We start from the raw sequence: 12917 nt of genomic DNA, 5'->3' as shown, positions 1-12917 counted from the left end.
GCATTCATGGGTTCCAGTACCAACAGCTGCTGCATGATTAAAGTAAAAATTCTCCAAAAGCCTGTTTAGCAAATGTGTTTCCTCTACTCTTAACAAAGGAGGTGACTTGACTAACTGCCCTGTAAGACCTAACTGAGCCACCTGCTGCATTGGGAAGAAGAAAAGTTACATTAAAGAAACTTCAGGATGATTTCCAACACTGATCAAGAGGTTTTTTTTTGTTTGTTTTTTTTAATTTTTTAAACAACACAAACAGCTGTGCTCTGAGCAAAACCAAATCTCTCTCTCACACGTATATTTTAAAGTTTACTAATAGCATTGCAAGGTAAGGCATTCCAAAGAGAGTTATGAAAATAAATTATCTTCAAAACATTTCTGTGATTCATCCTTTCATTAAATTCACTTAAAAATTACCAATAATTCTTGATAATACTGACCTCCTTCCAAAGGACAGTGACACCAGACGACACTCCTCAAAATATTCAAAATTAAGCCACTGCCAGGTAAAACTCAACTACACAGTCTAGGATTGTAGGTTTCAAATATGTCTTCCGTCCTAAAAATTTTGAGGGAAGTTAGGGGATATATTCACAGCTAACCTGAAGTCCAGAGGTCTTCATTTTCCTTGTGTCTGTAGGCTCGATTAAACACATGGGTGTATTACTACACAATACAAGGTTAAAAAAATAAAATGCAAGAACCTGTAGTTATCAGGCATCTCATCAATCAAGTCCCATCCATCCATCCATCCACATGTGGACGCTTCTTGGCATGTCCCTCGAGAGACCAAATTCGTGTATCTCAACTCTGATCCACCAGCATATTGTAACACTGAATTCCAACGTCTAACATACCTATTTCAAGCCCCCATTTTTAATCTTTATTCTCAGCTGCTCATCTGCCGCTGGAACAAAATTCACAGAAAAATAAGTACCCCAGTCAGAGAGCCGAGCTAGAAATCAGAAGTAAGGTGTAGCTCAGAAAAGGTCAAAAATTGTTTTTCTGAGACCAGTATGAGTGAGCGTCTCCCTGTCTGACCCAGGCTTTACTTTTAAATTGCGTAGCTACACGATTACCATTCACCCAAAGGATTCGCTACCCAGCAGCATGCTGTGCTGTACTGCTCCTTCTTTCCAGCATTTATGGATGTCTGAGCCAGCCTCTGTAACATTTTGACTCATTTTTGATACCTACAGAAATTTGGCTGGGGCTGTCTGCTGTCTTACAATGAGGCTCATTGTGAATCTCAACGCTTCAATTCTTTCGTCTAACACGCTCTCCTTAGAAAACCTCAAGCAAAACGCGCAAGCGCCTTCAGTGACCTATGCACGCAGCTATTAATCTAGGCTGGAGTCTATCCCTTGCCTCTGCTGCAGGCCTTCACCTTATGCTAGCCGCAGAAATACACCCAGGGTTTAAAAAATGCATGTTTGTGAAAGGGAGAAGTGTCACATAGAAAATATTACCGAAAGAAAGGTTAATCTGCCAGCTGTCCAAACACTATTAGACCACATGCTTTATACAGCAAAGGTGCAGCCAGCTCCCTCATCAGCACAGCTCGCCCAGCTCTGAAGAGAGACCTCCTGCTGGTATGGAGTGCAGGGTTTGTCTATTTATTCGTTTGTTTATTTAAACACCAGGAGGCGGTGGGAGCAGCCGGGTGTGCTAAGAGGTCTGTTGCATCTGCAGCCTCCGTTCGGCAGCAGTGGCTAACATTCTGCGGCGGACGGTGACAGCGTCAGAGGCAGCGCCCTCAGACACAGAGGGGCCCTCGCAGGTGGAGTCCTCGTCGGAGGTTTTGTTTAAGTAGCGCCTATAAGGATAAAGGGAAAAGATGGGTGAAAATAGCAGACGGGATCATGCTGGCTCTGAGAAGCGGTCATTCAGGGCACACCTGTTCAGAAAAGCAAGGGAGAGCTTAGGGTTCGGGAAGGTGGGAAAGTACCTCATCTGCAAAGCCACAAGCAGCATAAACTCAGACTTTCTCCCTGCTTGCCAGAAAGAGGACTAGATTATCTACCATGCACTTTATACATAGCGAAAGAGCACCCCGCGTAAACTTTGAGAAGTTTCTTGTGGTGAAAGTACAGCACCAGAAGTCTAAAGATCCAGGTTCTGTTCCAATTTCTTACACCAACTGAGTGTGTGGCTTTGGGCAAGCCACTTAATCTCTCTCTCTCTCGCTCCACGTATCCTTCCATAAAATGGTTTAGTACCTGTCCCACGAGATTTAGTTCAGAAATAACGGAAAGTTCTAGGAGACCGATGGATGGTGTGCTAATGATGCAAAGTATTAGATTATCAAAAATATACAAAAAAGCCATTTCCGGAGATGGCATCCTGCTATACGTTCAAGTGAAGTGTAAAAACAACAGTTATGAGCCCAACAGGTCTAAAGATATAGCTTAAAATTGGAAAGAAAGAATAAATTTGCCTCCATGATAAGGAAGGAAGGAAGGGTCTGGGGACAGGTATATTTGAGGACAAATTTCTCGAGAGATTCTCAAAATGCACCCGCATGTCCATTAGAACACAAAAGGACGTATTTGAAAACCTGCAAATACCATGCAGACACTTCTTGCAGGACCCCTTTAACATACTGCCCTTAAAAGGCCAGCACAAAAACTTGTTCAACAGAAATTAACCAAAAGCAAAGAAATCTCGTTGTATGGTGCATAATAATGGTTTCTCACTTACTGAGCATCTGTGTGCATCAGCAACTGATGTTTAAATATTATCTATCAGAGTTTATCAAGCTTCGCTAATATGGGCAGAATTTGTAAAATGCAACCACCACATTTATTAGCAGCCAAAAGAATCAGTTTACAATCAGTCATTGCATTTTGTGGGGTGGGGTTGAACTGTCAGTCTTATGTAGAGTTTAAATAAGTGGTATCATAACAGACCTATGTCACTTGGAGTTCATGCAGATGTAAAATCTTGCTCAGCCCTTGAAAATAACTGTGTCAGACACAGTAACTTCTGTAGCACCAGCAAAGCCACAGCCTCTGCCAGGAGGCAAGATGAGGGTTTACTAGAACTAGACGTGTAAGTAACAGAGAGAAAGCCGTGCTAGTCTATATACTATCAAAAAAAAAAAAAAAGCAGTAAAGTAGCACTTTAAAGACTAATAAAATAATTTATTAGGTGAGCTATCGTGGGACAGACCCACTTCTTCAGACCATAGTCATACCAGAACAGACTCAATATTTAAGGCACAGAGAACCAAAAATAGTAATCAAGGTTGACAAATCAGAAAAAAAAATTATCAAGGTGAGCAAATCACCTTTTAAGCGATACTGGTTCTCTTCTTCATTAAGTCCTGACCCAAAGCCCACTGATATCAGTGGGAGCCTTTCCATTGATTTCAGTGAGCTCTGGATATGGCCCTAGGTTAGGAGTTTATATTCACATCCTGTTGAGAAATAGACCTAAGACATCATTTCCCAATGGTGCTTTCGATAATAATGCTGGAGCAGACAGAATCCTGATCCCGCTGCAGCAGATACAGCTAGTGCTCTCACTGTATTTTGCATTAACACATAAAGACAGAAAAGAAGAAGTCAGTGACTGCAATCCATACAGACTGCACTTAAACCAGGCACCATTCTAATGAGCGGGGCTGTACTGTGTGTCAAGGACTGAGCATACTTGCGAGCTTGCTGCAGCAGGTCCTCCTTCCGCTGAACTAACATACGCTGCCTTTCATCAGCTGACTTGGAGAAGCGACTTCCTCTGGCCTCAAAATCTTCAGTCTCACTGGGCTCTGCTTCCATTTCACTGAACTCCTCCATTTTTTCCAGTCTTGAACTGAGTTCAAGTGGCACTCTCTCAGTCTAGGATAAAGATAGGAAAGGGAAAAACACGGAGAACTGTCAGGTTATAATACTGACTGTGGATTCAGTAACAGATTAGCCATAAGATTAGTTTCATTTCCAAATGCAAAAACACAGCACCTCTTGCCCTATATAAAAATAAGCAAAACAACAAACCCCCAGACACAAGCTTTCTACAGATGAGCAAAAAGCCCCACAACAAGACGCTGTAATAAAAAGTCTGTACACTTAACAGCACAGATGCAAACAATTAAAAGGCAAGAACAGTTCATAAAAAAATCTCTAAATATGGCACAATGTATTTCCTGCCTTGTCTGTGGCTCATCCCCCCAACGACAATTCTTTGGGTGTCAGTTTCCTGCTTTTGGCTTTTGAATCCTACGGCATAGCTGCGCTATGGAGAAGAGTGGTGCTGCTGCAGTCGATCTCCAGAGTTCAACTGAGTGTGTCTGGTAGGGATGTGCTAAATCAAACTCACAGGGAGCCCCCCGCAACTGTGATGCTGGCACTCCTGCTCTTCACAACCACCCACAAGGGAGACAGCACAGAAGCTTGAGTTAAGGTACGTCAATTCCAGCTATGTAATTAACATAGGTGGAGCTGTGCATCTTAATATGACCTTCCCCTTTAGTGTATATCTGACCTTAAAGTCTACTAACCACAGACATATAAACTGCCACTGACGTCAATGATTTTTTGGGAGCTAGGTCTGCAGAATCAGGCCCTTGTTTTGTAGCTGACGAACAACAATGCAACATATATATTGAAGAGAAAATAAATAGAAAGGGACTCTTACTCCTCGACCCCCAGCAGTTTGTTGCTGCATCTATATTTCCTGCACACCTTCAGTCAGATCCTCATGCTAGTCTGTTACATGTTAACATTACACATCGTACTGTTCAGGTAACCTTCTCAGAGCAGGAGGTTCACTCTTTGCGTTCTAGTTGGCATATTGTACATGCAATCTGTTAAGTAAGAAACCATTATGTGTTCTGTTTACTGCAGACTGAGCTGCTTCTGCTTTGGAAGCTGAATATGGAAGAGCAAATGCAGGACAATGAAACTACCGGAACCTGATGTTATCTATCAAACTCTCGATTAATGCATTCAAATTCACAAGAAATTCTATAATGACTATTCACCAAAATACATGGGCACAAATGACACAGCTCAAACATCCACTGGAGATGGCACAGAAATATTATTTTGACTTGTAAACTGAGTAAGTTTAAGACCTAGTCACTAACAGCAACATTAAGCTCTTTGTTATAGTCACTCTTCTGATGAGAAAGGCATTTGCTGTTTCTTGAAAACAGCTATAATCTCAATGCAAAATGAGAATTTTTGCATTCCATCTTGGAGTGGGGAAATCATAAATAAACAAAGGTCTCTAATCATCAGAGGAATGGCATTTTGGAGCAGCAGTCTAAGGGGAGTAATGAACCTCACTGGCTTCAAGACTGAGCTTCATGTATTTATGGAAAGAATGAGACAGCCTACAGCTGACTGTCCTATTTGGGGCTGGGATGCAATTTTCCTCCCAGGTCAGACTGGCAGAGAGCCTGGGAGGTTTCTGTGTTCCTCTGCGGCATGGGTCATGTGCACGTTTAAACTAGTGTAAATGGTGGATTCTCTGTAATGTGAAGTCTTTCAATCATGTTTTGACAGCATCAGTAGCGCAGCCAGAGGTTACAGATCTATTAATGGAGTGACTGGGGGATGTTCAGTGGCCTGTAATGTTCAGAAGGTCAGACTAGAACATGATGCTCCCTTCTGACCTTAAAGTCTATGACTCTAGAACAACAGAACCACTTAGCTCTTGGATAGTGCTTTTCATAGCATCATTATACACCATTTTACAGATGGAAAAACTGAGGCATGCAGCAGTGAAGTGACTTATCCCATGTCATCCAAAACAACTGTGAATAGAACACAGTTTGTTGAGTCTAATCCAGTGCTCTATCCTCTAGGTTACACTCTCTCTACAGAAAGAGCTATTTCTACTTCCCCTAGAAAGACTTATTCCAGATAAGCAGGAAAACCATCACAGTGATCTTAATTCTGCAACCTGTTTAAGACTCCCCACTCTGAATGATTTAAGCTAAGCCGCCCTAGCTCTGTTAAGGAAGCACTCACTAAAACTTGCAGGATCAAGCCTTAAGATACAATAAATTCAACCCCAGAATTTTTCTTACCACCAAAATAATTTTAATAATGAGCAACACAAGAAGAAAAGGGCCCCAACCCTTGAAAGTAATTAATGTGAAAGGACCCAGGTACATTAGCAACTACATCTCTGTCAAGAAGCCTCTGGCAAGACTCAGCTCACAAAGACCAGGAATAAAGGTATAAGAGCTGGAGAAAAAGCTCTCTCTGAGGTGACTCAGTTGTGGAATGAGCTTCCTAAGATCAGGCTGACACAGAAGCTGACCACTTTCAGGTTCTCCTCTGACAAAACATTTCCCACATGAAAGGTCTCCTTGCTCAGAGGAGGAGAACAGACACTGAGCTCCGTATATTCCAGAATCCAGCCCTGAAACTGTGGCATTTAAGGACTTTGTTGCTTCCCAGTGTAATCTAAGAGCATTAAACAAAGTTGTTGTTGTTTTTTTTTAACTGTATTTGATGATTTGGAGAGAGAGAAAAATTACTTCCCTGTAATAAGAGCTCTCTGCAAAGCAGGATCCTCTACTGAGTCATACTCTTGCACATTGGCACGACAGTAAAGTTTGGAATCATTATGATGAAGTAGCTATCAACAAGTCTGCAGACGGTATGTGACGTCCTCTAAGTACGCGCCTGGGTTGCCCACAGCACAACTTGCAGAATTTCTGCAGAGGCTGTGGTTTGATTTCCCAGGCATTTTAAAGAGCTTTCTAGCTTTTCCAACTGAGTGAAGGAATGAAAGTACTGCATGTCAGCACAGGAACACATCTCAACTGTTACTAGCAACACTGCATCCAGAACTTCGCTCCCCTTAACAAATGCCTACCAGAGCTCACATGTAAACTGCGCTGATGAACAATGACACAGTTAAGCTACTTTAAGTGAAGCAGCCAGCCTATAATGATCATACCCCATCACATCCGGTCAGCTTAAAAAAAAAGTTGCTAGCTAGCGTTAACCGTGGTAACTCAGACATGCATTACCTCAGCCAACAGCCTAAGCACTTAGGTGTCATTGACCATCCAGGCAGACTGTCCTGACAGCCAAAATACATCAGGGGGTAATATGTTGCTTATGTCACCTTCTCCTGCTTAGTTGCTATGACTCCAAATCATCAACTGTGTCTACTTCAACATTCACTTGGGCTGATGGCAGCCTGCTGACAGCATAAATCTCCACAGCCTGGACATGCAAGTTGTAAACTGTGGAACACACAGATTTCAACAGCTGGTGAGCAAAACAAATCTTTTTTAAACCCTAGGGGACAAATCAGTGCTCCCATCCTGCTGATACCAATACCCCTGAAGCATAAGCAGCGACACGTCAACTAATCTGATGTCAGCAGAGGCACATCTAACATGAAATGTTCACAGCTAGATCACATGATGGAGCTGCTACTGCAGCAATCTTCAATATCCTCTTTATGAAAACCAAGACATGACCTTCATGGGCCTTTTAACAGCATGGGGAGGGTTTATATCATTAGCCTACACATTGAGATGGAAGTGATCTAACAAAGCTCTGCATTTCCCTCAAAAAGTCTTGGAGCAGATGAGTAAACTCACTGTCTTGGATCTCTATGATGAAAGAATGGAAGCAGCCTAGAATGATCTCCTTCAGGTCAACACAGGTGCACAGTAAAATCACCACAAGCCCACAGACAACTATTTCCAGAGGAGAGCAAACCTAGAAAAATCAGTCTGCACTTGTGACCTTTACTCTTCTCTAGGAAGTCATCAGACACTGAGATGAAGATTTTATGTCGTACTAACAACTAAAGCAAAACTGAAAACAATCCAGGCGAAATGAAAGTGTCTGAAGCTAGAACACCACTGTGTCCCAAACTTCTCTGTTACTCAGCAAATGAAAAGTGAGACAGGCACGATGATCAACACCACAGGTTTGTTTTTTAAGTGGACTGGGAACTGTTCTTGAAGGAAGCCGGTAACCTAACTAAAATCTTAGCCATTGCAGTATGAGAGAGAGCATTATTCCAAAACACAATAATAAAGGTTATGACAAGCCAAAAGATCAATCCAGCACTCAGATGCAATCACGTTCACATTTCAGAACCAATTCCTCTTACAGACTTTGAGAGAAAAAATTGTTGATTGCACTGGGAGAATTCGGGACGCCTGCAGGCAGTGCTCCCCTGTAAGCTGAGCACTTGGGCAGCCGGCCACCCAGGAGAGATACAGGTACAGCTCAGCCGTCTAGCAGCATACCCCCAGCCACTGACAGTAACAGAGAGAAAGCCATGCTAGTCTATATACTATCACAACAAAAAAAGCAGTCCAATAGCACTTTGAAGACTAAGAAAATAATTTATTAGGTGATGAGCTTTCATGGGACAGACCATAGCCATACCAGAACAGACTCAATATTTAAGGCACAGTGAACCAAAAATAGTAATCAAGGTTGACAAATCAGAAAAATATAACCAGGGTGAGCAAATCAGAGAGCAGAGAGGCGGGGGGGTGGGGAGGAGGGAAGAGTCAAGAATTAGATAAAGCCAAGTGTGCAAAAGAGCCCCTATAATGAGCTAGAAAATTCTGATCCTGGTTCAAACCACTGTTTAATGTGTTAAATTTGAATATAAAAGAGAGAGTTCAGCAGTTTCTCTTTCGAAAGCAGACTGAAAATTCTTCTTCAATAAGACGCAAACTCTTAAGTCATTAACAGAATGGCCCATTCCATTAAAATGTAGACTAACTGGTTTGTGGATTAGGAGTGTTTTTATGTCTGTTTTATGCCCATTAATTCTTTGTCTTAGAGAGTTTGAAGTCTGTCCAATATACAAAGCATCTGGGCACTGCTGGTACATGATGGCATAGATGATGTTAGTTGAGGAACATGAGAATGTGCCCGTGATTCTGTGAATAACCTGGTTAGGTCCAGTGACGGAATCTCCAGAATAGATATGTGGACAAAGTTTGCAATGGGCCTTGTTGCAAGGAAAAGTTCCAGGACTGGTGTTCCTGCAGTGTAGATTGTGGTTATTGGTGAGAATCCTCATAAAGTTGGGAGGTTGTCTGTAGGAGAGAACAGGCATGTCACCTAGGGCCTTCTGGAGCGTAGCATCTTGATTAAGGATTGGTTGTAGGTCTTTAATAATTCGTTGCAGTGGTTTGAGTTGGGGGCTGTAGGTAATGACCAGTGGTGTTCTGTTCTTGGCTTTTTTGGGCCTATCTTGGAGTAGCTGGTCCCTGGGTATTCATCCGGCCCTGTCAATTTGTTTTTTTATTTCTCCTGGTGGGTAATTCAGGTTTATGAATATTTGGTAGAGAGCTTGAAGTTTTCGGTCTCCGTCAGTAGGATCAGAGCAAATGTGATTGTACCTAAGAGCTTGACTGTAAACCAGGGATCTAATTGTGTGTGCAGGATGGAAGCTAGAAGCGTGTAAGTAAGTATAGCGATCAGCGGGTTTCCAGTAAAGTGTGGTACCGGTCAGGCCGTTCTTGATTTGTACTTTAATGTCCAGGAAATGTATCTCTCACGTGGAGTAGTCGAGGCATAAGTTGATGGTGGGGTGCAGATTGTTGAAGTCTCTGTGGAATTCTTCTAGAGTCTCTATACCACGGGTCCAAATCACAAAGATGTCATCAATGTACTGTAAGTGGAGGAGTGATAACAGGGCACGAGAGCTGAGGAATCGCTGTTCCAGGTCAGCCATAAATATATTAGCATATTATGGGGCCATGCGGGTGCCCATAGCAGTTCCATTAATTTGGAGGTATAAAGTGTCCCCAAATTGGAAATAATTGTGGGTGAGAACAAAGTTACAGAGGTCTGACACCAGATTGGCTGTGGTGACGTCAGGGATGGAATTCCTGATCGCTTGTAATCCATCTTCATGTGCATTATTAGTGTACAGAGCCTCTACATGCATGGTGGCAAGGATGGTGTTGTCAGGAACTTTTCCGATGTTTTGTAATTTCCTCAAGAGGTCAGTGGTATCTCGGAGACAGCTGGGAGTGTTGGTGGCATAGGGTTTGAGGAGGAAGTCGACATAACTGGATAGTCTGGTCGTAAGGGTGACACTACGCAAAATGACAGGGCGTCCAGGATTTTGGGAAGTAAATAGAATAATCCAGGTTGGGGCTCAGATGGTGTGTGTCAGTGAATAAGGTCCCACATAGCAGCAGGGAGTTCCTTAAGTAGTAGTTGCAATTTCTTTTGGAATTCCAAAGTGGGATCAGAGGAGAGAGGTCTGTAAAATTTGGTCTTATGTCTGACTTATTCATGAGAGCTCATAGTCTGACAGTGTTTCTATTGGTAGTGCACATCCACAAATGCCTTGATACATAAAACAAAATTTATTCCGCCCATGAGTGGAAAACATTAAAGGGAACACTGCCTGCAGGGGTTCTCCGTAGCAGCCATCACCAGGTGACTGAAGCACGACCAAAACACGCACTTCTCAATTGTGCTATCCGAGGGTGTTCGGCTTTACCCTGAAATCTCTGTAAAGCTTGGACGTCCCTGGTCCAGCACCTTCAGCACCAGACCACTCCTGAACCAGGGAATCTGCTGGACGAGGAAAGGTCAATGGTGGCTCTGCCAGGCTCCCCTCTTGGCTGCCAGCCCTGGCTGCTGCTGCTCCCCCACCACAGTCAGTCAGGCTCCCAGCTCCCAACTGATCACGCTGTTGCTGCCACCGGCCCAGCAGGCCCACTGGTCACCAGCACCCTGCCGAAGGCCCAGATGTGCTACCAGCCACCTGGCCCCCTGTAGTCCCCTCCTGACTGCCAGACCCGGCTCCTGCTGGACCAGGCACAGGCACAGTCAGGCTCTCCACAGGCACAGTCAGGCTCCCAGCCACTGGTCCCACTGTTGCTGCTACTGGCCCAGATGTGCCACCATCCACCATCCCCGCCTGCCACCAGACTTCCCATTCGCTGGGGCTCTCTGGTCCAGGAACATGAGTGGTCCTACTGGATCACGGGTATTGCTACACTAAAGAGTTCTGGATTAGAGAAGTCCAATCTGTGTTAAGTCAGCTCCTAAAGATCTGTGACCACTCTCTTAAGATAGGATATGTCCCTTTGGAAAAGTGAAGACTCCATTAATCTTAAAATAGATGGATTTTAATTTGAATGGAAGTTTAAGCGTGAAGGAGCTGACTAGAGTCAGGGTGACGTGAGACACCTCAACATTTTTATTGGGCCAAGAGTACAGAAAAACCCCAAAGAAGGAAAGAAAGTTAAATGGCGAGGAAGACGGAAATTCAATCTCCATGGGCTATTTACTGGTTTTGGCCTCTAATCATAGAGTCAGGAGTGCCCACTTTGCATCACGGTTGCATAGCCAGTAGGAACAGGATAAAGACCACCAACTCCCTACCCACACACCCGACAGCCATCACTCATACCTTTCAGTCACAACAGACATAGGATGAGAATCACATCCCGTCACTTACGGGAGAAAAGGTTCCTGCTGTGCTTTAGAACGAAAGCTTAACATTTCCTGCATGGGTGTTACCAATGTGCACCACTTGCCCGGGCACTGAAGAATACCCTCCAGCAGAATTTACTGGTATGGTAGGCTGTTTAATTTAATTTCTCTGTTACTTTGGTTTCCTTGTACTAATGTGCTTGGGTGCTTTTTGTGCCAGCTTACCTGGGTAACAGTTTCTGCTTCCTCCTGATCAGAATTAAGCCTTTCCACAGGACTGTTTGATGGGGGTCTAACACTATCTGGACGCTACAATACAAGCAGAGATTTAGTGTACCAAATTAAATGAAAAAATAAATACAAGAATAAGTTCAAGTTCTATCTTACACCCCATAATGTGTTGTGGTCTATTTAAAATAAATAAATTAGCAAGAAAGAGAATCCATATCCGAGAGTGTCAGAATTACAGCCACTTACCCCCACACCCTGATGGAAGGCACCTATCAGATAATACAACACATCTGATGTGTGCAGCATCACAATTAGGTATCCTTACCAACCCAAATGTGGTTCCCAGACTGTTTTATTGTAATCCAGAAAAAATAAGCAGAACTGAACATTATTTTGCTGACTACTTTCCTTATAGAAACCACTCCCCAATGACATAACTCAGCTGTACATCAGCAGGGAAAACTGCTGCCAACACTATAAAGCTAGAGCAACGTGACTGAGGCGAAGCTTTGAAATGTTCCGTGAAAGACATCATTTACGATGAAATTTCTTACATTTATTTTCCACCCATTTTTGCTATAGGAGACGGAAAACATGGTGCTCCTAGCAAAGCCAGGGAATTACATGAAAAAAACAGGTTACTAAACAGCACGTTTGAGATTTTATAGGTGCAGAAGTCGCAATAATTGCAGACACAAAATCCACAGTATTAATATGCCTGTCACCTTCATACCACACAGTTAAAAGGGGACCTGACCAAATTGCTGGACCCATGGTATGGGAGGGCCCAGCTCTGTGCTCCTGGAAGGTTGGGGCCTTGGGCAGATGGGGCCACGCTGGAGCAGGCAGCCCTCAGCACTACCCGGACTGCACCATGCCCCCTCTCCCCTCAGCCAGCCCTCATCGCTGCTGAGTATGTGCAACATGGGGCTCTGGCAGTGATTTAAAGGGTCCAGGACACCAGCCACCACCACAGTAGCAGTGGTGATGAATCACTGTACCTCATGGCAGTTGTCCCGTCAGGAGACCTGTAGTTAAGGCATTCAGATTAACTCCTGTCATGTAATACTAAATGACATATTACATGCAGGGGCCGGTGCGTTAAGGTGGCAGACAGACTCACCAGACTTTTATGCAGATGAATCTGTACAAGAATGTTGCATTAACGCCAAATTTGATAGAGCTAGGTCTGGATGGCCAACCTTTTTTCATCGGGGGTCACATGGCAATTTTTTACATGTTCTTGGGGCTGAACACAAAATAGCCCCAAACCTTCCCCCAATCCCCAGT

At 43.6% G+C, this 12917-nt stretch overlaps 1 protein-coding gene across 1 annotated transcript in view; it reads right to left on the bottom strand.

The window, feature by feature from the left end:
* Nucleotides 1-211: 211 nt before the first annotated feature.
* Nucleotides 212-12917, bottom strand: part of AMFR (autocrine motility factor receptor) — a 40645-nt gene continuing 27939 nt past the window's right edge. The window contains exons 12-14 of the mRNA XM_075008767.1: nt 11622-11705; nt 3652-3836; nt 212-1813 (exon numbers count right to left, since the gene is read on the bottom strand). Coding sequence (XP_074864868.1) covers nt 1666-1813; nt 3652-3836; nt 11622-11705 — 417 coding nt within the window. The 3' untranslated portion in view covers nt 212-1665. The remainder of the gene's footprint in view (nt 1814-3651; nt 3837-11621; nt 11706-12917) is intronic.

Source organism: Carettochelys insculpta, chromosome 14 (genome assembly GCF_033958435.1).
Source record: "Carettochelys insculpta isolate YL-2023 chromosome 14, ASM3395843v1, whole genome shotgun sequence".
Classification (NCBI taxonomy): domain Eukaryota; kingdom Metazoa; phylum Chordata; order Testudines; family Carettochelyidae; genus Carettochelys; species Carettochelys insculpta.
Note: the sequence above shows the minus strand (reverse complement) of the source record. Positions and strands in the feature narration are given on the sequence as shown.